We start from the raw sequence: 22,875 nt of genomic DNA on the forward strand, positions 1-22,875 counted from the left end.
TAACAAGCCTTAGTGGTGACAAGTTGTTAGAACTCAACATCATTGTAAATGAGGGCAGCCTCAATGATTCTTCAAGTATAAATAGAGGTTTGAATGAATTGAACGAATAACACATTTTTTATTCGTTCGCTGTTTACCTTATTTGGCTGCCTCCCCTGATCTGTCTGTCTTCCAAAACTGAATGGATGAATGCCACTTTGGCACGGCTGAATCCAGACACAATGTAACGTCTATGCTCTTGCAAAACAAACATCACCAAATGTTTCACTTTTGTCTATTAGAGACAATTTATTGCCCTGATAAATATAACACTTCTGAATTGAACTTGTCCATTATATTGTGTCTTGTTCTAAAATCATGTGCAAATCATCAAGTCAAACAAGAGTGTAAAGCCTATAAATATGAAGTCTTATTGCAAACACCCATCACCTGTCTCACAATTAGGATCATTTATTATTCGACAAAGGTGAACAGGAAGTGATGCGTTTGACGTTTCCTCTTTGTTTGGAATAAATGGAAGCAGAGCTGGGTAGTTAGCATGAGCAGTGATAGCCAGCCACCATGTCTGAACAGACACAACAGAGAAGAGAAACTCGATCTTCACCAGCAGGAAATCCAAGGAAAATGATGTCACACCTGTTTGAATGACAGGTGATTTCTGGGAAATGCAGTGCACAAACACCACAACAATGAGCAAATCTGACGGATTACTAATTTAATACACAATTAAAACAACAAGTATGATCTCTTGAGCCACTAGAACAAAGTTTACAAGGACTGTTAAATAACTGAACGGCAAGATCCATTTCCTTTTCCCTCCGGCCGGCTGCCAAGTTTGGCCGATCGTTCCTCGGTTCAAAGGTCCAAACATTCGACTACTGTGTGTATACACACATCGCTCCACATGAAGTTTGTTGACATCAGGTATAAATATAACCATAAACAGCAGGTGGAGGGATCCAAAGGAGGAGGTTCTACTAGAAGGAGCTTCATGAAATCAGTTGTGAGCAGTGCAGAGTATTCTTTCCTCGGACTCATACAGGTCATGCACGTGCATGTGCAGGCATTGTAGTTAGTAAGAGGACACAATGTCGAGGTGAAAGACGGCAAGGCAGGGTGCCAGGGCATCCTTCCTCAGAAGTCAGCGGAGAGGATCATGATGGCAGAATGGCAGGCAGTGCTTAAAGGAACACTCCGCCCATTTTCAACCAGCTTTGTATCATTAGAACATCAGTAGTATATCAGAAAACTGTAAACGGTTTTGAAGTCTGTCATTTAATTTGACAGTTATTGAGTGTTAAAGTGTGTCACTGGTCCACACTAACTCAAATTAATAACTCATTAACTCAAATCAACTCTCAATAACTGTCAAACTATTCATCATTCATCTAGTTTGACAGTTATTGAGAGTTGATTTGAGTTAATTAGTTATTAATTTGAGTTAGTGTGGACCAGTGATGTCACTGGTCCACACTTTAACACTCAATAACTGTCAAATTAAATGACAGACTTCAAAACCGTTTGCAGTTTTCTGATATACTACTGATGTTCTAATGATACAAAGCTTGTGGAAAATGGGCGGAGTGTTCCTTTAACGACGCCAGAAACATCTTCCTAGCTTCGCACCTACACATAAACCTTTTGTTTGTGGTCGGCAGCATTGTTTACACACTAGTAACCCCCACAGTTGTTTATAGTCTGTTTTATTGCTTGCGTTGTCTTTATGATTTGTGCTATTCCTCTACCATTGTTTCTGCTGTTTTCATTGTCTACTTTAAATTCATACATGCGATTTTTCTTTTTTCCACTTTTAATCCCGTTGCCTTTGCGACCGCTTAAAGTTTCATTATGTTGTTTATCGATATGTTTGTCATGTCATGTGACAGGCTGAATGTATGTTGTTTGCGTGTCAAATTCTTACATAGATGCACTTTATTCGTGCTTGTCATGAGGAAATAGACCATCACTATTAAACCATGAACACTGTCATAACCCGTTCCTATGTATCCCATCTTATCAGCAACAGTCATTTGCTTGGCACTTTGAAATTAATTATCTCACTGATATTCAAGCGACATACATCAACTTTGAAATGCATCTGGTGTGTCCATTCCACCCCATCAGCCCATGTGTGTGTGTGTGTGTGTGTGTGTGTGTGTGTATGTGTGTGTGTGTGCGTGTGTGTGTCTGTGCGTGTGTGTGTCTGTGCGTGTGTAACACTCACCCTGCCTGTGTTCTCTGCTGTAACCCCAGATCTACCAGGAGGATATGATGCGTTCGCTGCTGCAGAACTCCCTCAACGTGTTCCGGGCAATCAGCGGGACGTCCAGCGACCTGGGCTGACCTCTCTCACTCACTCTCTCACTTCCTCCACGCCAGCTGGGGACCTCCTCTTGTTCAGACTCTTGAAGGATTTCCCTGTTTCTTATCTACCCAGCCCAAATCCTCTGCGGGTGAAGATGGATGCTAGGGATGCACCGATACTGATATCGGATACCGGTTTGTTACTGACTCAAATAACTGGATCGGGCATCGGTGCCAATCGGCCGATCTGGTATAGGATACCATTATTTTCAATCCAGTACATAATATATCTATGTATTTATTTGTTACATTTTGTTTACAAAGTTAGGAAAGCAATGTTTAAGTCAAGTCTGATGTCGCCTTACACACAGTGAGGCATACAGCTTACTAATTAAACACTGGTATCGGATCGGTACCCCTTATGGGCCGATCGGCATCAGGACTGAAAAAGTCGGATCGGTGCATCCCTAGAAGATGCTTTTCGAATAACCCTCAGCTTCTCTGTCGGACATACAGTAGAGGCTCGGGGACGAACGTTTGCAACACATTTCCAGTACAGACACAGTATTCAAACTGCAGTAGCAGCACCTCTGAGGAATGTATCACAGCCAGCCCGACTCGATGTCAGCATGTCAGGTGTAGCGTGTACGCTGACCCGATGTCAGCATGTCAGGTGTAGCGTGTACGCTGACCCGATGTCAGCATGTCAGGTGTAGCGTGTACGCTGACCCGATGTCAGCATGTCAGGTTTAGCGTGTACGCTGACCCGATGTCAGCATGTCAGGTGTAGCGTGTACGCTGACCCGATGTCAGCATGTCAGGTTTAGCGTGTATGCTGACTCGATGTCAGCATGTCGGGTGTAGCGTGTACGCTGACCCGATGTCAGCATGTCAGGTGTAGCGTGTACGCTGAGCCGATGTCAGCATGTCAGGTGTAGCGTGTACGCTGAGCCGATGTCAGCATGTCAGGTGTAGCGTGTACGCTGAGCCGATGTCAGCATGTCAGGTGTAGCGTGTACGCTGACCCGATGTCAGCATGTCAGGTGTAGCGTGTACGCTGAGCCGATGTCAGCATGTCAGGTGTAGCGTGTACGCTGAGCCGATGTCAGCATGTCAGGTGTAGCGTGTACGCTGACCCCATGTCAGGTGTAGCGTGTACGCTGACCCGATGTCAGCATGTCAGGTGTAGCGTGTACGCTGACCCCATGTCAGGTGTAGCGTGTACGCTGACCCGATGTCAGCATGTCAGGTGTAGCGTGTACGCTGACCCCATGTCAGGTGTAGCGTGTACGCTGACCCGATGTCAGCATGTCAGGTGTAGCGTGTACGCTGAGCCGATGTCAGCATGTCAGGTGTAGCGTGTACGCTGAGCCATTTTAGTTTGCATTGCACTTTTATTCCGCCTTGGCAACAAGCTGCAAGAATGACTTGGGAGTGTTTTTCGTCACAGGGAGATGTTAACACTCTGTTTGTTTGGTTCCCTCCCGTACCCTCTCTCTCTGGACTGTTGCCCGCCCTACAAAACTATGCAGGTCACCTTATTCACTCCAAGGTTAATTCCTAGTTATTAAGCCAACATGACTAACACAGAGTAACATCTTCTCATCATTGTTTTTGTTTTGTTTTGCTTGGCTCTTGTGCCAGGTTAGAAGCACTATCCCAGCTTGACTGGGCCTGTTCAAAACAAAAACAAAGCCTTGAAAACGTAAAAGCTTTTGACCCACGGGCTCGGTCACGGCAAAACCAATGAGTCACAGTCACCCATTAGCAGCCTGAGTTACCGCCCACATTTGTCTCATGACAAATCCAAATCAGTGTTTGTTTGTTTTTTGGTCTTTGACGTCTGTTTTTTTTAAGACAGGCCACAGGGTTTGAAAACATCGATGTGATGAAGCTGCTCGTTTTTAAAAGTTCAAGTTCAAGTAACTGTTGTTGTCAGCGTGATTTAAAGACAAGGGGCAGTGGTGTGTGAGCGGTTTGCCTAGTTTAAAAGCAACGCGTTTCCGTTGTGAAGGCAAAGCGACATGTAATAGTGTTAACACTGGCCTCTAGGATTGTATTAGAAGAAATAATGCGTATGACCTGTAAACGTTAAAGCCAGTAATGGCTCCGGGTTTGGGCTACACTGCGACTATCTTTACTTTGCCAAGTGAGTGAGTGAAGAATTCCTCTGTTCTGGGTTCAGATCCAGTGCCTTTGTGCCCTGTTCACATGTCCCACTTTTCAAGAAATAAGAACATCAGTACAGGCTGTTTTTCGTCCCACAATATTTCACAAGTGCTACACTGAAATAAGCAGATAGATGGATAATATTAAGTAGATGTACATAATTTATTGCCATTCTGTAAATTGAATTCTATGTGTGTTTGTACGTATGTATGTATGTATTTATATTTGTAACATTCTGGACCGCTCGGGTTCCGTCCGAAAATCTGTCCTAGCAGAGAGAATTTGTCCCTGGAATGAGTTTTCTTTTTTCTTTTTCTTTTTTTGCATTTTTTTATTGCATTGTATACTGAAGTGCAGCTGCTTGTCAAACATACTTTGTAAAGCCATTTTTTAATAAAAAAAGAAAAAAGTTGTTTTGCAGCACATCAGTCCATGGAATTATTTGTACACACTGGTGATCTGTTAGTCTCTCTTGACTAGGTTGGAAGACTCCTGCTGTCATCTGCCAGTCTAGGACACTCCCATCAGGTTTCTCTCGAGCTAGTGTGACTTCAAGACTTCAAATATATATAGAAGGAAGGGTCAAATAACTTGGGGAAAGTATCAACGTTACAGAAGACAAAATGTTTCTATTTAGGTCAGTGTAAACTTTTGTTTCCATAAATTATTTGCCCCAAAGTGGCAGGCGGGTGTGCCATTTTGCACTGGAGAAAATGTAGCGCTCCATGCTTCTTATGAGGAAAAAAAACAAACACAAAATTGATTACGATTACAAGTTTTTGGCCCGCACCCAAGTCAGCGTGTCGTGTTCACACCTGTCAAAATGATCGGAACTCAACAAAAGATTACCTAGTTAAGTCTGCACCAAATGATGTCGGTGTGAAAGCCACCCCTGTTGTGTTTGTGGAGCTTGCTGGGAGTGTACAGTATATGGATTGAGGTTGGCTTGCTATTGAGGTTGTTGTGGTTGTTATTTGTGTGGGTGTCACAGTGGGTAGCCTAGATGTTTCATTTAAGCACACCCAAGAGTCGGTCTCTCTCTCTTCCAACCTCTCTCTCTCTTTGTCTCTCTCTCCCTCGCTCGACACAAACACCAAGATGCAGAACAAAGCCCGGTCAGGACACTGCTCGCAGACACCAAGGAAAATACGATAGTGTAGTTTGATCTAGTTCATCAGATAACATTGAGACACAACACTAAGAAAAGGGTCAGCTGCAGGCTCCAGCACGTAGAGTCAGTGCTTAGGAAACAAACTTATTTTTAATTTTACTCCATATAAATTTCAGGAATTAATGATAAATAAATAAATCCTAGATAAATGTATGTTCCTTGGGTCACACAAGAAAGTTTGCAAAAAGGTGAAACAGAGGGCTTTTTTTTAGCAACTGTAGCAGCTCTGATTCTGTGTGCTGTATTAAGCTAATGCATTTCGATAGCTTTGCAGCTTTCTAACCAACTTATACACTGATGAAGCATGTTGACCTCTTTCTTACAATATTCAAGGAGATGTTTGAGAGCAGAGTGTGACCCAATCACCATCAAGGCATTGCATATGTCCATTTCACAGCAACCGCTTTGAGGTGGTAAAGCAGGTGTAACCAATACCATTAATGATGGTTCCATGTTCCAGTGCCAGGGCCCTCATTCATGTTATTGGTTACAGCTGCTTTACTTCCTGCTTTACCACCTCAAGACAGTTGCTGTGAAAAGGGCCGATGCATTTCAGACAGGATCCATCATTCTATGGTGGCTTTAGCCTTGGGGAAAATACCACTTTTTATGACCACTATGTTGTGCTTACAGACAGTCATCTTCCTGTTGAGTAATGACAACCAGATGTTCCTGGCAGATCATTCACTCGATGGTAACACTTCAGCATTTCTAAAGCTTAGTGATAACTAAGATAAAATGATCTGCACAAAATTGACGCAATTTTGTTATTTTCTTCCCTGTGCATTAAGTTCAAGGTGAACCAGGAGGGCAATACCTTTTGTTTGGAGACACAAGAGGAGACTGGAGAGGAGATCTGGAATCTGCAAGAAAGGCTGCCATCAAAAGGAATGCCCACGGCCCATCATAGGGCAAACTGAGCTGAGCTGGAGACACAAAGTTTGTCACAACACCTGTGCACGGTGCAAGGTGGTCCTGATGTATCTGCCAAAGACAGATTTGACCTGTGCCAGGTGTTCATTTCAGACCCCCATTAGGAAGGTCAGAGGTCAGGTTCACACTTCAGCAGAGAAACTGTCAATGAAGGAAAAAAACGTCTGCAAACTAGTCCATGCCACAAGAGTTTAATAGAGACGTTTCGACCCTACTATATTTGGATCTTCGTCAAATGTTTGAAATGTAAATTCACACCCATATAAGCTACATAGGAAAAGGTAGGCCTATAGAAACATAGAAACAACAGTCGCTGTGGCTCAAGAGGTAGAGTGGGTCGTGCACTAATCAGGACGGTGGTTTGATCCCCTTCTTCTCGAAGTGTCCTTGGGCCAAGATACTGAACCCCAAATTGCTCTCGATGGTTGCGCCAGCGTGGCAGCTTGTCACCATTGGTGTATAAATGTTTGTGTGTGAATGTAGGTGTGGTGTGTTGTAAAGCGCTTTGAGTGGTCGGTGGACTAGAAAAACAGTCCACCAAAATCATACTTAAACAACAACATCAAATACAATAACATTCTTTCTTTTCTTTTTCTTTTTGCATAAAATGTTTGCATTAATTCGTGTCAGGGTCTAAAGTTAACTCTTGACAGACATTGCTACAGTAGGCTATCCTATCACATTGGGCTGGAGTCTCCTCTCTCTCCACTGACTCCGCCCCCGCTGCTCTGACGCGCGCTGCGCGCACCACACGGTCTCCCGACAAGACTCACCTTGGTGGTGACTATAATTGCCTCCGTCCTGTTCCTGTTCACGTTTGTCTTTCCTCCGTGCTTTTAATGGGAATTTAACTCCTGGTTCAAACCCAGGGTAGTGGCGTTTCCGACGGAACATCATGCGGGGATTTTAATGTGGAGTACAGTACGGACCAGCGAACAGACGCACACGCTCCTGAAGGGAATAGACGCACACGCTCCTGAAGGCAATCTATTTGGACGGGATGACACATTTCATACCACGGGACGTTTTTATCATTATGATATGTACCGCCATCATGCCGCTATCATGTGTGGCAGGTAAAGTCTGCTTTTCTACCTGATAGGCTTATTTTCATGTTAATTTTCAATGAACAGTTAGGCTACCTAATGGGTCTAGCAATCCTTCTAACCAGTGTTCATGTATATTAATTTACTTATGCATTATTTAATAGAGTTAGAGTTAATAAACTAACTAATGGTTAGCTAATTATTAGTAGGCTATTAAGCAACTAATGCGTATTAATGCTTTTATTTAGTGCCCCTTATTGTAAAGTGTTACCAATGAATGATAGCCTATACCTGTTGTCGTTTTGTTTTTCCCGAAATTTGACTAATAAGAAGAAGTCTCATTATAGGGGTTATAATTCACTGACAGTGGGATTTGAACTGTGAACAGGCTAACTATAGTTTATTATTATTATTATTATTATTATTATTATTATGCTATTTTTTTTAATCTATATCTCTTCTTTCTTTCTTTCTTTCTTTCTTCAGATCATCTTCCTCAGCCGAAGAATCTGTCCTGGAGGTGGACGGACGAGTTTTGTATGAAGTCGTCTTGGCAGGCGCCGAGACTGGACCTGGACCAGTGTAAGGAGGTCTGGTACCTCATCCACATAACCGACAGCACCAACCAGACGATCAAGAGAGAGGTGAGTGAGGAAACATGGTCCCACACACTGGGGAGTCCTGTGTGGGTGTGGAGGGGTTACATCCATCCTACAGGCAAAAATGTAATACTGACTTGTACCTCACTTTGATTTTTTTTAATGCAGTCAGCAGCATTTCATGTCATGTTATTCACACACTTCATCTTTGAATTGCACTGTACTTAGGCTTTTTGAGTATTTGTTGTCTTCAGAAATGTTTACATTTCGCCTGTCTTCTGAAAAAGTTGAAAAGTCTGGCTTCTTGGTGCGTGTCTCAGATTTCAGTTTTCGGCTGTAGGATGGACACTGCAGTGTGGGATCGATCAGGGGTTTTCAAAGTCTGAGACTGTGGGCCTCCCCCAGACAAAGCTTGGAAAAAGGAGCCCCCCTCACTCAATTCCTGGATGCCTATGATGGAATCATGATAATGATACCACTTGACCCCAATAGACACGCCAAGATAGCCAGTGCTGTTTGACATACTTCAGACTACAGCAAATACACAAATACGTTCTGTCTGATGACATTTATTTGTTTCTGACTCTGGGAAAATGGAAAAAATTGTAAAATTCCCCAAACCTACTACATCTCTGAACTATCTATTTAACCAAATAAATCACTTAAGCTATTCCATGTGATTTCATTTTGATAACAATGTAATCACTAATGTAATGTTTTTTCACTAATGAAACTTTCCCATGTTTCCAATGAAACTGCTTGGAGCCCCCTGGGGAGGCCCGTCTCCCACTTTGAAAACCCCTGAAATATAGTAGATGAATCATTACATTTGAATCCAGTTCCTGGAGTGCAGCGATAAAAATAAATGATAATCCTCCTGCTGGGGCAGACCAGGCGCAGTGTATTTTCTCTCTCTTGTGCTCTTACTATGTTAGTCAGTGAGGGGGTAGTGAGGGGGAAGCAATTCACAAAACTAGTATGGTGGATGATGGCTTCATTTTTTTATTTGATATTTCAGGAACTGGACTTGAGTGTTGTACATTCATGAGCCACATATTCTGATGGTTAGTCCAGCCTATGCCTGAAATTCCAATTGAAATGTAGCCTATTAAAATAATCTGACATCATGTAGGCTAATATAGCAATAAAGATAGAGTAATAAGGAAAGAAAATCCCATTCCAAACCCTTAACCACAAATAAAGAGGAGCTTGACATAAAAAGCTGAATCATTTAACTCAAAACAAAACAGAGGACTTTGAAATCAAACTTATTTTGAATTTTAGTCCTTCACATACATTTCAGGAAATTAAATTAAAAAAAGTTATATCAATGCATTTCGATCTTTCTTGGGTCTTACAAGAAAGTTTACAAAAAGGTGAAACGGAGGGAACTGTAGCAGCCCTGATTCTGGTATTATGCCAATACACTTTTAGTTGTTTTGATTTCAATAGCTTTCTACCTGCTTTATGGCCAATATTAAACTGGTCACGAATGATGACCTCTTGTTAGAATATTCAATGAAATGTTTGAGAGCAGAGTCTCATGCTATGTGCAAGAATATTAACATGTGTGTCATATCCTGTTAAGAAGATAAATGCAGAAATAGCCACCATCAGAAGGGATTGCATATTAGTGAGTCAGTCTTAAAACATTCAATGCATTTAATATGGGATCCATCATTCCATGGTGGTGGCTTTAGCCTGTTAAAGAGATGATGTCTGATTGGTTTTCAGGCTGTATATCTCTGCACATGCTTCTCTGGGTTTAGATTAGTGCACAATATCACAGGGAAATACCACTATTAGGAAAACCCATAGAGACAGTCCGCATGTCTGGGAACGCCCACAAAATGTTAAACGGCTGGCGCACGAGTGGGGTAAAACCGCCCATATATCTCATGGGCTGACTCACCAAAAGACGGTGCTGCGGCTCTAAACTACATGTTTGGGGGTTCTAGAGCAGAACACAAGACGTCTGCTCAGATGTGCGTTTACTGCGGTGGTTAAATCCCGGATCGTGTCTGCCTGGGCTGGGCTATCAGCTAAATTCTAACTTTGCTGAATGGATAGAACGGGGGTTTTTACCCCACCCTGACCATGCCCCCAGCCAGGCTGAGCCAGCTAAACCAGCGTCTATGACGAGACGTGGCCTCAACCTATTTGTCATCTTCCTGTTGAGTAATGACACTGCAATCCTTCACATGTTCCTGGTAGATCACTCGCTCCATGCTAACAGTAACAGTAAGTATACGCTATGTTGACTGATAGTAGGTGACTAGCATGATCTCAAAGGTGTAGTATGGGGGGGCACGGTGGCTCAGTGGTAGAGCTGTCGCCTCACAGTCAAAGGGTCCTGGGTTCGATTCTCGCCTGGGACACTGTGGGCGCTGTGGTTGTGTTCCCCCCCATATCCTCAGTGCCCACCGCCCAGGTGGGGTATCTCGTCATAAGGGCCCTTCTGGTTGTGCGGAGTTTGCATGTTCTCCCCATGCTCCCCCACGGGGTTCCTCCGTATATAACCCCCCCACCAAAAACATGCAGAAGATCAGATCGTCATCGTCATCCGACCAGTGACGACAACATCCGAAGTTGGTCCCCGGGCGCTGTACGAGAAAGCGACCACTGCTCCTGGCCTGCCCCCTGGAGGAAAGGACATGCCTGGATGGATTAAATGCAGAGGACACTTTTCACCGGCCACCGTCAGCATGAGTGTGTTGTGGCCGCATGCATGTGTTGTGGTGTTCGTGTGACAATAAACGACGGGGCTTGTCCCGTTACGAGAGTTACGAGAGAGTAGCTCTAAAGCTTACTAAGCCAAATACTAAGCCAAAATTATTTGCAGCTTGTCTGGCAGTTTTGAAGGAGGTTGGTGAAATATACACCAAATATATACAAAAATAACATTGTTTTTAACTAGCATACTTTCCCAGTTTCCATCAGAAACGAAGATGGTGAGCAGTGGGAGACTGTGCAGTTAAATATCACTGGGATGTGGTTGCTCACCTGAAATACTTTCCTCAGTTTTTCTCCCATTTTCTCCCCAACTGTACTTGGCCAATTCCCCCTGCTGTCCCGGTCATTGCTCCACCCCCTCTGCTGATCTGGGGAGAGTTGTAGACTAGCACATGCTTCCTCCGATACATTTGCAGTCGCCAGCCGCTTCTTTTCACCTGACAGTGAGGGGTTTCGCCGGCAGGATGTAGCGCATGCGAGGATCACGCTATTCCCAGTTCCCCCCCTCCAGAACAGGCCCCCCGACCGACCAGAGGAGGCACTAGTGCAGCGACCAGGACACATACCCCACCGGCTTCTCGCCCACAGACACGGCCAATTGTGTCTGTAGGAACCTCTGACCAAGCCGGAATTACCTAACTGAACCCGAGTCTCCGCGGTGTAGGAGAGTGCACTACCCAGACACCATTCTTTTTAGTACACAATCCTATAGGCTATAGCCAGGTGATATAATAAAATCCACTAACAAGTTTTGATTACCGTACTAAATCATTTTGGATAATGCTAGTTGCCCACTATCACTTAAACACTGTGAATGCTAAAGTGTTAGCTTTAGCATTCACCAGGGACATTATCTACCAGGGACATGTGGATGATTTTGGTAGTTTTGCCGTAGTTATTTAACCTTGTGTTGTTTTTCTCCAGAGACAGCCGACAACGTCTCGTAACGACTGTATCACCAGTGAGGAGATCGGCTCGGCTGGTTTGAGGTACACAATAGAAACGTCTTGTGGATCTCGGACTCTTCAAAGGTTCAAACCTTTGAACCGGAATATTTATCCCCCAGGTGAGGAATCAACCAGAAGCGAAAGCTGAAACAAGGGTGTGAGCTTGATATCAATGCACCAATACCACTTTCATAAGCTAGAGTAACAGTGCAACAGTCAGGTTGCAAACAAGCCCACAGTCCAGTTACTGTAGATAATATATTTAAAGATGGTGTATTGGTATGTTTAGGGTGTTTGCGGTAACAGGAAAGGTGGTTATTTGTCATGTACGCACACACAGGGCGGTGGTGGAAGCACTCATGGCAGCAGGATAGCACAACTCTCAAACAAACTGACCAAACGTGTCTTTTATGCAGCAGGAAATAGATAAGAGAGCTCCAGGAACGAGTCCGGAAATCATCGATGCTAACAGCCCTGGTTCTTAATTTTTTTATAAAATGTTATAAAAATAAAGAATGAAATGGTGATGGGATCCTGCTAAGTGACCATGGGACAGCACTCAAATAAGGTTATAATCCAATGCAAACGTTGCAGTAATGCAATAGACACAATATTGAATTCACAGTTCCATATTGCAAAAGTTGATATTGCCAAACTCACCATGACTGAACAAGTTTGGGCAAAGTTGTTTGTTTCTTTAGTGGCCGGGCCAGCGAAGCGGCAGGGCCACTTATTGTATTTGCCTATATTATTATTATTCTCCCGGGAAGTTCGACTTCCCATGCATGAAAACTAACCAAACTTTGCACAAAGGTCCAATCCCATGCCAAACGTCTTTGACGCAAATTTGGGGCCAATAGTCCTAACGGTGGCACTACAGCGACCGTCTAAAGTTTCAAACTTTGAAAATTCATAAAAAGTCAGGCATACGTGCTACGGCTTTGCAACTTTCACCGAAATGTCCGCCCAAATGAGGAGAAACTTTTGTACAATGCAACCTATGGCCAATTATGACGCCTAAAGACCGCAAAACTGCAAAAACTGTAAAACTAATTAAACCCTACTCCTCCCACATTTTTTCTTCAAACGACTTCAGCATCTGCATCGTTAGACTGTCCTACACAAAAGTATCGAAACAGATTTTCGATCGGTCAAAAATTGAGCCCACAGTGCATCAAAACATTGAATTCTGGCCCCGTGTATAGCCTAATTGCCTTAATTACCTATGGCAATTAGGTTGCATTTGTGATGTCATCAGTCAGTCAAGCAATTGTGATGCCATCACTGATGTCACTCGAGCAATTGTGATGTCATAATAGCTCAAAGCCTTGAGACTTGCCCGGCCACGACCCATTGCTGCGCAGCAGCTATAATTATATTTATGAATGATGTCACCAAAAAGTGAGGATATAAATAAACCCAATTCTCCAATAAATTAATGAAAATGCTGTGGTCAAGAGTGTGAAAAGCAGCTGGAAGATCAGACTAAGACAGAGCAGTCACCTCTGTCCACAGCAATGAGGATCTCATTAATCACCCTGAGTAGAGCAGTCTTGCTGCTGGCTGAGCTTTGAAACCTGTTTCTCAACTTTCTCAACCATGTTGTTGGAATTCATAAGAGCTTGAAATCAAATCATCTGTTTCAAGGACAAAAATGTGCTGCTTGGAATGAGGTCTTTAATTTCTTGAGCTCACTGGGACTGAAATGTGTTCCCTTTGGGAGAGACTGCACCATCCATGGCATGTTTAAAGAACTTCTAATTTGTGAAACGAGTGGGCCGACTGTACTGCAGCAAGGACCTCTTTGAGAAGTTGAGTGGGAGGAATGTCCAGGGGGGAAGATGAGGATTTGATATGATTCATGGTATATATTAAAGTGGCAGGGGGAATGGGCTCAAAGCTGCTGAGAGGAAGGTCAAACTGGTGACATCAATAGATCATAACTACCAGGAAATCTGGTGGCTGATATTCTAAATAGTTTTTAATTAAATGAGTTGGAAATTCCTCACAATGTTCTGAGAAAACTTTGATAATGTCGCTGAGGGGTAATGATAAGGTCTATTACATTAAAAAGGACTCTGGAATTGTGGGAATGTTTGCTCATTATCCAGAGTCAAATTTGAGTCTATGTTTATGTCTCTAATGATTCCTTATCTGCTCTTTTTCTTGTGATACAGTTAGATTGGTGAGCGACTTCAAATGCTTCCTGTACTCCAGTGGTGCCATGAACTGTTCCTGGATCCCAGAAAAACGATTTCCTGACCTGGAGGTTTTCTACAAGTGAGAATTACAGTTCAAATGACAAAATATATACAGTAGGAAATACCAACATAAAGTGGCTTAATAGGGTGTGGAGCCACCAGAACAGCTTCAGTGCACCTTGGCATACAGTATATTCTGCAACTGTCTTGAACTGGTGTTTTGTTGATGGTAGTGGAAACACCGCTGCAGAATCTCCCATAAATGCTCCATTGGGTCGAAATCCAACAGTTCACCTCCATTATTTGTCTTTATTGCACGGCTTTGTTGAATACTTGATTCAATTGGTCAATTACAGCATTCTACAGTCTGTTATTTCTGAATGGCAGAACCCTGCTAGGTATTAACAGACCGTTGCTATGCACAGTTCTGATCACACACTCTGGACGACCTGGATCATATCAACCAGCACAAAGAGGTCTGCGCACGTCTCAAATCAGTGCTTACACATCCCGGTCAAGGAGTATGCACTTATCTTCCCCCCATACTTACCCTTTACCTGTTACTTTGTAACCCATTTACCCATTAAGTCATTTACTCTAGTCTTTTCTTTTGTTTTCGTAGTTACCTGTACATTTACTTCCTACTTTTCCACCAACTGCAATGCAAAACTCGGAGACACCAGTCGACCGTGCATTCGGAGATAAGACGGTTAGACACAAGGCACAAGGACAGGCTTGCCTTTGGGTAGAAAACAGTTGTTGCTGTCTGCTTAAGTGGGTCCAGTCTGCTTCTGTTTTCATTGTGATGTCGGCAGAGTCTCTGTGTGCTGGGAGTTTGGTCCAAAACAGAATGGGCTGAAGTTTTAAAAGCCAGAGATTTCCACACCTGGTCAAATAACCATTGAGTCAATCAACCAGCATCCCTATCAAACCCTTGCAGATATATTATGGTCGTTTTATGTTACGGGGTGCAGTAAAAAGTGCCCCTAGAAACATATTGAATGAAGTGCCAGCTGAAACCCTGGCTATACCCCACACACCTCTCATCGCCTTCCCTCGTGTCGTTACAGGTTGTGTGGCTGTAAACATCCTGCTATACCCCACACACCTCTCATCACCTTCCCTCGTGTCGTTACAGGTTGTGTGACTGTAAAGATCCTGCTATACCCCACACACCCCTCATCACCTTCCCTCGTGTCGTTACAGGTTGTGTGGCTGTAAACATCCTGCTATACCCCACACACCTCTCATCACCTTCCCTCGTGTCGTTACAGGTTGTGTGACTGTAAACATCCTGCTATACCCCACACACCTCTCATCACCTTCCCTCGTGTCATTACAGGTTGTGTGGCTGTAAACATCCTGCTATACCCCACACACCTCTCATCACCATCCCTCGTGTCGTTACAGGTTGTGTGGCTGTAAACATCCTGCTATACCCCACACACCTCTCATCACCTTCCCTCGTGTCGTTACAGGTTGTGTGGCTGTAAACATCCTGCTATACCCCACACACCCCTCATCACCTTCCCTCGTGTCGTTACAGGTTGTGTGACTGTAAACATCCTGCTATACCCCACACACCCCTCATCACCTTCCCTCGTGTCGTTACAGGTTGTGTGACTGTAAACATCCTGCTATACCCCACACACCCCTCATCACCTTCCCTCGTGTCGTTACAGGTTGTGTGACTGTAAACATCCTGCTATACCCCACACACCTCTCATCACCTTCCCTCGTGTCGTTACAGGTTGTGTGACTGTAAACATCCTGCTATACCCCACACACCCCTCATCACCTTCCCTCGTGTCGTTACAGGTTGTGTGGCTGTAAACATCCTGCTATACCCCACACACCCCTCATCACCTTCCCTCGTGTCGTTACAGGTTGTGTGACTGTAAACATCCTGCTATACCCCACACACCTCTCATCACCTTCCCTCGTGTCATTACAGGTTGTGTGGCTGTAAACATCCTGCTATACCCCACACACCTCTCATCACCTTCCCTCGTGTCGTTACAGGTTGTGTGGCTGTAAACATCCTGCTATACCCCACACACCCCTCATCACCTTCCCTCGTGTCGTTACAGGTTGTGTGGCTGTAAACATCCTGCTATACCCCACACACCCCTCATCACCTTCCCTCGTGTCGTTACAGGTTGTGTGACTGTAAACATCCTGCTATACCCCACACACCTCTCATCACCTTCCCTCGTGTCGTTACAGGTTGTGTGACTGTAAACATCCTGCTATACCCCACACACCCCTCATCACCTTCCCTCGTGTCGTTACAGGTTGTGTGACTGTAAACATCCTGCTATACCCCACACACCCCTCATCACCTTCCCTCGTGTCGTTACAGGTTGTGTGGCTGTAAACATCCTGCTATACCCCACACACCTCTCATCACCTTCCCTCGTGTCGTTACAGGTTGTGTGACTGTAAACATCCTGCTATACCCCACACACCCCTCATCACCTTCCCTCGTGTCGTTACAGGTTGTGTGACTGTAAACATCCTGCTATACCCCACACACCCCTCATCACCTTCCCTCGTGTCGTTACAGGTTGTGTGACTGTGAAAAGCCTGAAAGAATTTTAACAAAGTGTGAGCACCATTACAGCAATGGAATGAGGAAAGGTTGTCACTTGAAAGGCGTTGACGCTGACGACATATGCATACTAGTGAATGGAAGTTCCAATGGCACAACTGTGTTGCACAACACCTTCAAACGCACACCTCACCAAAATGGTTTGTGTTTTATATTTGAGTGCCCTCTAGTGGGCCATTATAGCATTTACTACAGAAGATCTTAACAAGTGATTTAGTCTAGCATTGACTATCTCACAGCATGGCAGATTTTGAAGACATCTTTAAGAAAAATAAGATTTTAAGACTCAATACTATACAAAATTACATTAAAATTGACGTTTTTCCCTGTAACCTTATCCCCCCTCCCCCTATATCTCCTGCTTCCCCTGCACATGTAGCCCATAATAATGTTTTACATTTTCCTCAGTGCAATCCCCTCCGCCTGAGCTGATCATCACAGAACAAGGAGACGAGCTCACACTGAGCTGGAGAGCTCCAAATATATGGACAGCTCCAGATATACGACCACACGAATGCTGGAGGTACTTCATCAACTACAGTACCTGTAATGAGTATAGGGTAAGTAGCCAAAACACAATTTAAATGCTTACGTTTAATTGCAGCAGTGTGTGTGTTGAACACACTGGGTACGTTCGTAAATCCAATCTGACTCTCCACACTGAATTGAGAGTGCGGATCTACGGTACATTACAACGGCGCTCCCAATTTATGAATGGTCCAGTGTGCGCTCTGGCGCTTGGAGTGGCTATTTCCGAACTGTTTCAAACACTGTTTCAAACGGCAGAAAATCTATTTTTTTATTTTAGCCATACAAATATATTTCCACAGATTTCTGTAATTTTGTCCAAACAAATGCTACTACCGTACATCTTGACTGCCAACCCAATCGCCAGAATAAAATGTCGACATTGTACATTTCTGCAATCCACAGATATGTACGATCTCAACGTTAATTTCAAACACAACACGTTTTCTAAAACGTGGCATTTTACATTTCTGCAAATCTACAATCTCTCAAGCTAAATTTGAAACAAAACAGAGGTTCATTTGAAAACCTCGCTGCCTTTCCGACGTTAAACACAAATAAAACAACTTTGGTTATGCTCAGGCAAGTGAAGCAATTTGGTTAACAAACTGGGTTAACAAAAACAACAAAACAAAAACTGTTGAATTGAATAGACTTTGGAAACGCTGTGACCATGGAATTGAAGACAGCCCTCTGGTGTGAAAAGTAAGTGTTTACGTCCTCCATCCACCCTGGCCACAACAACAACTTACTGGCCACCGCGCTACTTCAATAGCAGACTACGAAGGTTGATATACACGTATCTAGAAATGTGATATGCAACGCATTTCTGGTTCAGAAACGTGATATTCTACGTATGGATTCATGCAGAAACAATGCTGACATTTTATTCTGGCGACCAAGTTGTGACGCTGTGACGGTGAGCGTATCATCAGCTCCATAACCAACAAGCTATATGGAATATCACGAACAGAACACGTTTCTCTCTATACCTGAAAAGGTCTAATAGTGTGGTTGTGATTTTTTCCATCTGCCATGTTTTTTCCAGGAAGAAAAAATCGAGGAAGAAGGGAGTAAGACGTTGTCGTACGATAAGCGCTGCCTGTACAAGTTCCAAATCAGGGCTGTCTTCCGAGAGCAATGTGGGAAAGGAGGAAGCCCCATCAGTGAAGTAGTATCTTATGGTAAGTGTCCAACCCGTTTTAGTTGCGCTCATGCTCTGAATCCATATATTGTAACATACACTGGAACTAATGACCATCTTAAGTCATTTAGTCTCAATAAAATAATGAATTAAGCATTAATAGCCTCAACACCAGACCCATGAGAGTTCTTACGCTGATACACTATGTTACTGCATGCTTATCTCTCTCTGGGTCTGAGATGCTTCTGGCTCCAAACTGCTGTCTGAATCCTGGCTAGTGATTGGTTCCCCCGAAAATCCTGGGCGCGCCAATCAGTTGGTGCTACGACCTGTCAGTCATTCAATTTTGACCCCTAGACCAGCCCTCAAAACAGCACCGGGGGCTGTGAAGTGGCACAGACTCATTTATGTATGCGGAGAGCAGCGATTCAACATCATATTTGGAGTCTGGGGAGAGACTACTCAAACACCAATGTCTATCGCAAGCCACAAAAACGAAATGACATGCTCTGAATGTGGTAGGGAGGAGTCTAAAAGCGTGTGTGTTCCCACAGGTAGGGAGGAGTCTCCGGACCCCTCACTGGCGGTGGCTGTCATTGTCATTCCTGTCGTTCTCTCTGCCTGTGTCATCTTGTCCTGCTATTGCTTCAGGAGGTACGTATATGAAACAGTACAGTTAAAGGAACACTCCGCCCATTTTCAACCAGCTTTGTATCATTAGAACATCAGTAGTATATCAGAAAACTGTAAACGGTTCTGAAGTCTGTCATTTAATTTGACAGTTATTGAGTGTTATAGTGTGGACCAGTGATGTCACTGGTCCACACTATAACACTCAATAACTGTCAAATTAAATGACAGACTTCAAAACAGTTTACAGTTTTCTGATATACTACTGATGTTCTAATGATACAAAGCTGGTTGAAAATGGGCAGAGTGTTCCTTTAAGGCTGATTTATGGCAGGGCACTCAACACTTTTCTAATTTGTGTTTCTGCGAAAGGTTTCAGTCGTTTCCATGGTAACCGTGACCCGGCCCCTCCCGCCCCCCTTGTCCCAGCTACAGTGACTCTCCCCTCTGTCCCCCGGGCTGTTCGTTTCATTCATTTTCATCTTCCTCTGAGTCCAGATGACGCGTGCCCTATATTTATCTCCCCACGTCAGTTTGGACTCTTCAGAGAATCGCTCCACTCCTCCACTCCGCCTGCCTGGTTTTCCCAGCTGGGGGGGGGGGGGGGGGGGAGCTGCTACACTGACGGAACTCCCACATGTCACTACATACGTCGTTTTTTCGGCTTTTTCTCCCATTTTTTCCCCAATTGTACTCGGCCAATTCCCCCCTGCTACCCCCGGGCGTTTCTTCCCCCCTGCCTGCTGATCTGAGGAGAGTTGTAGACTAGCACACGCTTCCTCCGATACATGTACGGTCGCTATTGCGGCGCGATTGCTGCCGGTTGGTGCATTCTGTGACTGACGAGGTTTTTGTGGTGTTTCTGTCTTGGCTGTAGGAACATAGCCATTATTTGCCCTATCGTGCCAGATCCATCAGTCATATTCAAGGGAATGATGATGAACAGAACCAAAGAACCCCAGGTAAATATTTACAACAAATACAATAAAAATAGAAATGTCTGTATCCTGCTCTGGCTGTCTGTCTGTCTGTCTGTCTGTCTCTCTCTCTCTCTCTCTCTCTCTGTCTGTCTGTCTGTGTCTCTCTCTCTCTGTCAACACACATCATCACACACCTCTTCTTCTACATTGTGTTTGCAGACCACCACAGGGAATCTGTACATCCCAGTAGCAGAAGTGGTGGCGTCCTGCAAACTCACCTCTGTAGCGGAAGTCGACCCACTTCAGCCAAACTCTTGACAGAGGCACACAGATGTGTAGCGGCGATGCCTGCAACGCCACAGCGCTTGCACTGTCCGGCCTGAGCAAGAATTTCAATGTCTTTTACTGAAAGTTGAAGATGATACACTTAAGGTAGAGCGGAGCTGCTCCGACCAACGAGTGTCAAGTAAATGCGACCGCCGAATCCTTGGAGCCACCTTAAAAAACAAAAGCTGGACAGCTATGGACCGTAAATTGCCAGATTTCCTGAGGTTGTCCTGGCTGTGTTGTGCTGATACTGCCGGGGCAGCAGTATCCAAGTTGTTTGGGAAAGTACCTAACGATTTGGCCGCCTTCATCACTGAAACAGATAGAGTGGACGAGCTGCGTCTACATACAGAGTTCAAGGGATTTTCCAACACGTTGGTCCCACGTGTCTCGCAAAAATCTTGGAGAATGGAGGGGGAAAAGTGTAATTTTAAATCTTGAATTGACTTTGAGGACCTGGGTAACTTGATGTTCATACTTGGAAAATTGGAGGTGAAAGACTTTACAGGACACGGATGAACTGCTGTATTGGCTAAACACATGGCCTGTTTCATGTGGTTTAAAACTGTGAATGGGAGGGGTGCCCAACACGTCCTCAATAAGTTAATTTCTTCTTCTTTTTTTATTAAAAAAAAAAAATCCCCTGCATTTTCTTCCAAATTGTACTTGGCCAATTTCCCCCTGCTGCCCCAATCGCTGCACCCGCTCTGCCGATCTGGGGAGAGCCGTAGACTAGCACCATGCTTCCTCCGACACATGCGCAATTGCCAGCCGCTTCTTTTTACCTGACAGCGGGGAGCCTCACCGGCAGGACGTAACACATGGGAGGATATCAATAACAACATATATGAGTGAAACCATGTGTGCAGGTGATATGCCTCTGTTTCAGCTTCGTCACGGGGAGGACGAAGCTGAGGGAGAAAATGGTTTTGTTTAGGCAAGTAAAACAGCTTGGTTAAGGTTAGACTTATGTAAAACAGCTTGGTTAAGGTTAGACTTATGTAAAACAGCTTGGTTAAGGTTAGACTTATGGTTTGGGTTACGGTTACAAATGGAACATGTCAGGGCACCAACTGGGTCTGTCATGATTAGGAAGTTGAAAGTCTGCCAACCCCACCCCTTCACGCTTACTTGTCAGTGAGCTATTTCAATATCAGACTGTCGTTACGTCAAAGACCACCAGAGGTCGCCGCTACTTCCTGGTTACAGCTCCTGAGTCCTGACTCTGGCATATGCACTGCAACAGGTCGTGTGAGTAAACATTGATAGTTTTCACCACATTGAAAATCAATCAATGTTGTCATTTTCCTTGCATGGCAGCTAGCACAGGACAAGATCCCCTGTAACAGTGCACTGCTGGGTGCCCTTCACTCCATCCAAAAGACACAAAAGACACATCAGTCAGTCATTCTGTAACTAAGATAAGGTCTGTCTCTTTTTACAAATGAACAGCCTTTACAGATTGATCTCAACCAACGTGACCGCATGAAAACCCACAATTGAAAGGTTTTCACACACAACGATGGTGGATATCTCACCTCCAAAACAAATCGCTTCTTCGCCTCCTCACTTTCATTAGTGAGCTGTCAATCAAAAAGTTGTTTGGAATTGTAGTCTGCTGGATGTGACGTGTCGGAGAAATTGTTGTTAGACCTTCTCACTTGAACAAACGTTGCTAACAGACACTGTGAATTTCTGCCTCCAATACCTAAACAACCAAACCTGTGTGCATGTTGGATGGAATAAACAGACTCCCAGTTCATAATCAGATCTGTCATGGACCTGATTATGGACAGGGGTTGATATATTTCTGCGCTGCTGGGCGGCGTAGGATTCTTATTTGCAAAGAATGTAATGCTAATTTTAAGTGTATATACTTAGATAGATAGCTGTAGATAGCTTTTCAAAAAGCACACATTAAAATAATGCCAACCTTTGGTCATGAATGATGAGTTGTTTTTGTGTTTCTGGGAAACTCAATGTTTGCTCTCACACACCCACACCCAGACACAGAATGCCATTTCACCATGAGTCACACACACTCTTCCTTCCTTCTTCCTTATAATTTACAAGGACCATGTAATGAAAATACCTTATGGTGGCTATTTGCACTGCTTGATGGGGGTGTTGTTGAGGGCTGTTTTTACTTTTACTTTTGATTCCGTGTGTGTGTGTGTGTGTGTGTGAGAGAGAGAGAGAGAGAGTGTGTGTGGGAGTGGGAGGGGTTGGAATAATATCGCTGAAAACAAATGAACAAAAAACATGATATCCTGACAGTCATATCCCTATAATATTCCTATATCGACATTACATCAGGGTTCCCTCACCTTCTTAAATATCAAATTCAAGGACTTTCCAGGCCCAATTCCCTCAAATTCAAGGACCCGACACGACATAGTTTGAGACACGGATCAAGGTTAATTATTACTGTTACACCACTACACAGAATTTGTATAATGAGAGAAACAGGCTTTACAGAAGCTCACAGACAACAATTAAAAAGAGAGACTTGAATGTGTGAACACTTCTCAACTGTGCTGTGTTACACGGGTAAAATCAAAATTAAATGATGACCCATGTCTATATAGGCTAGTCTGTGCTGTTACATGTCG

General features: G+C 44.0%; 2 protein-coding genes across 4 annotated transcripts in view; both read left to right on the forward strand.

The window, feature by feature from the left end:
- The window catches only part of dock11 (dedicator of cytokinesis 11), a 74,313-nt gene extending 71,263 nt beyond the window's left edge, over nucleotides 1-3,050 (forward strand). For all 3 annotated transcript variants that reach the window (XM_083639771.1, XM_083639772.1, XM_083639770.1), the window contains one exon: nucleotides 2,254-3,050. In XM_083639771.1, coding sequence (XP_083495897.1) covers nucleotides 2,254-2,343 — 90 coding nt within the window. In that variant the 3' untranslated portion in view covers nucleotides 2,344-3,050. The remainder of the gene's footprint in view (nucleotides 1-2,253) is intronic.
- A 4,361-nt stretch (nucleotides 3,051-7,411) lies between these two features.
- LOC310780309 (interleukin-13 receptor subunit alpha-1-like) lies at nucleotides 7,412-20,944 on the forward strand. The gene is made up of 10 exons (XM_083640884.1): nucleotides 7,412-7,653; nucleotides 8,110-8,267; nucleotides 11,880-12,021; nucleotides 14,080-14,182; nucleotides 16,670-16,854; nucleotides 17,123-17,274; nucleotides 18,291-18,426; nucleotides 18,941-19,040; nucleotides 19,894-19,978; nucleotides 20,156-20,944. The coding sequence occupies exons 1-10, from the start codon at nucleotides 7,578-7,580 to the stop codon at nucleotides 20,252-20,254; spliced, it is 1,236 nt and encodes a 411-aa protein (XP_083497010.1). The 5' UTR covers nucleotides 7,412-7,577; the 3' UTR covers nucleotides 20,255-20,944.
- Nucleotides 20,945-22,875: the final 1,931 nt, after the last annotated feature.

The sequence above is a fragment of the Poromitra crassiceps genome (genome assembly GCF_964638095.1).
Source record: "Poromitra crassiceps genome assembly, chromosome: 7".
NCBI classification, from domain to species: Eukaryota; Metazoa; Chordata; class Actinopteri; order Beryciformes; family Melamphaidae; genus Poromitra; species Poromitra crassiceps.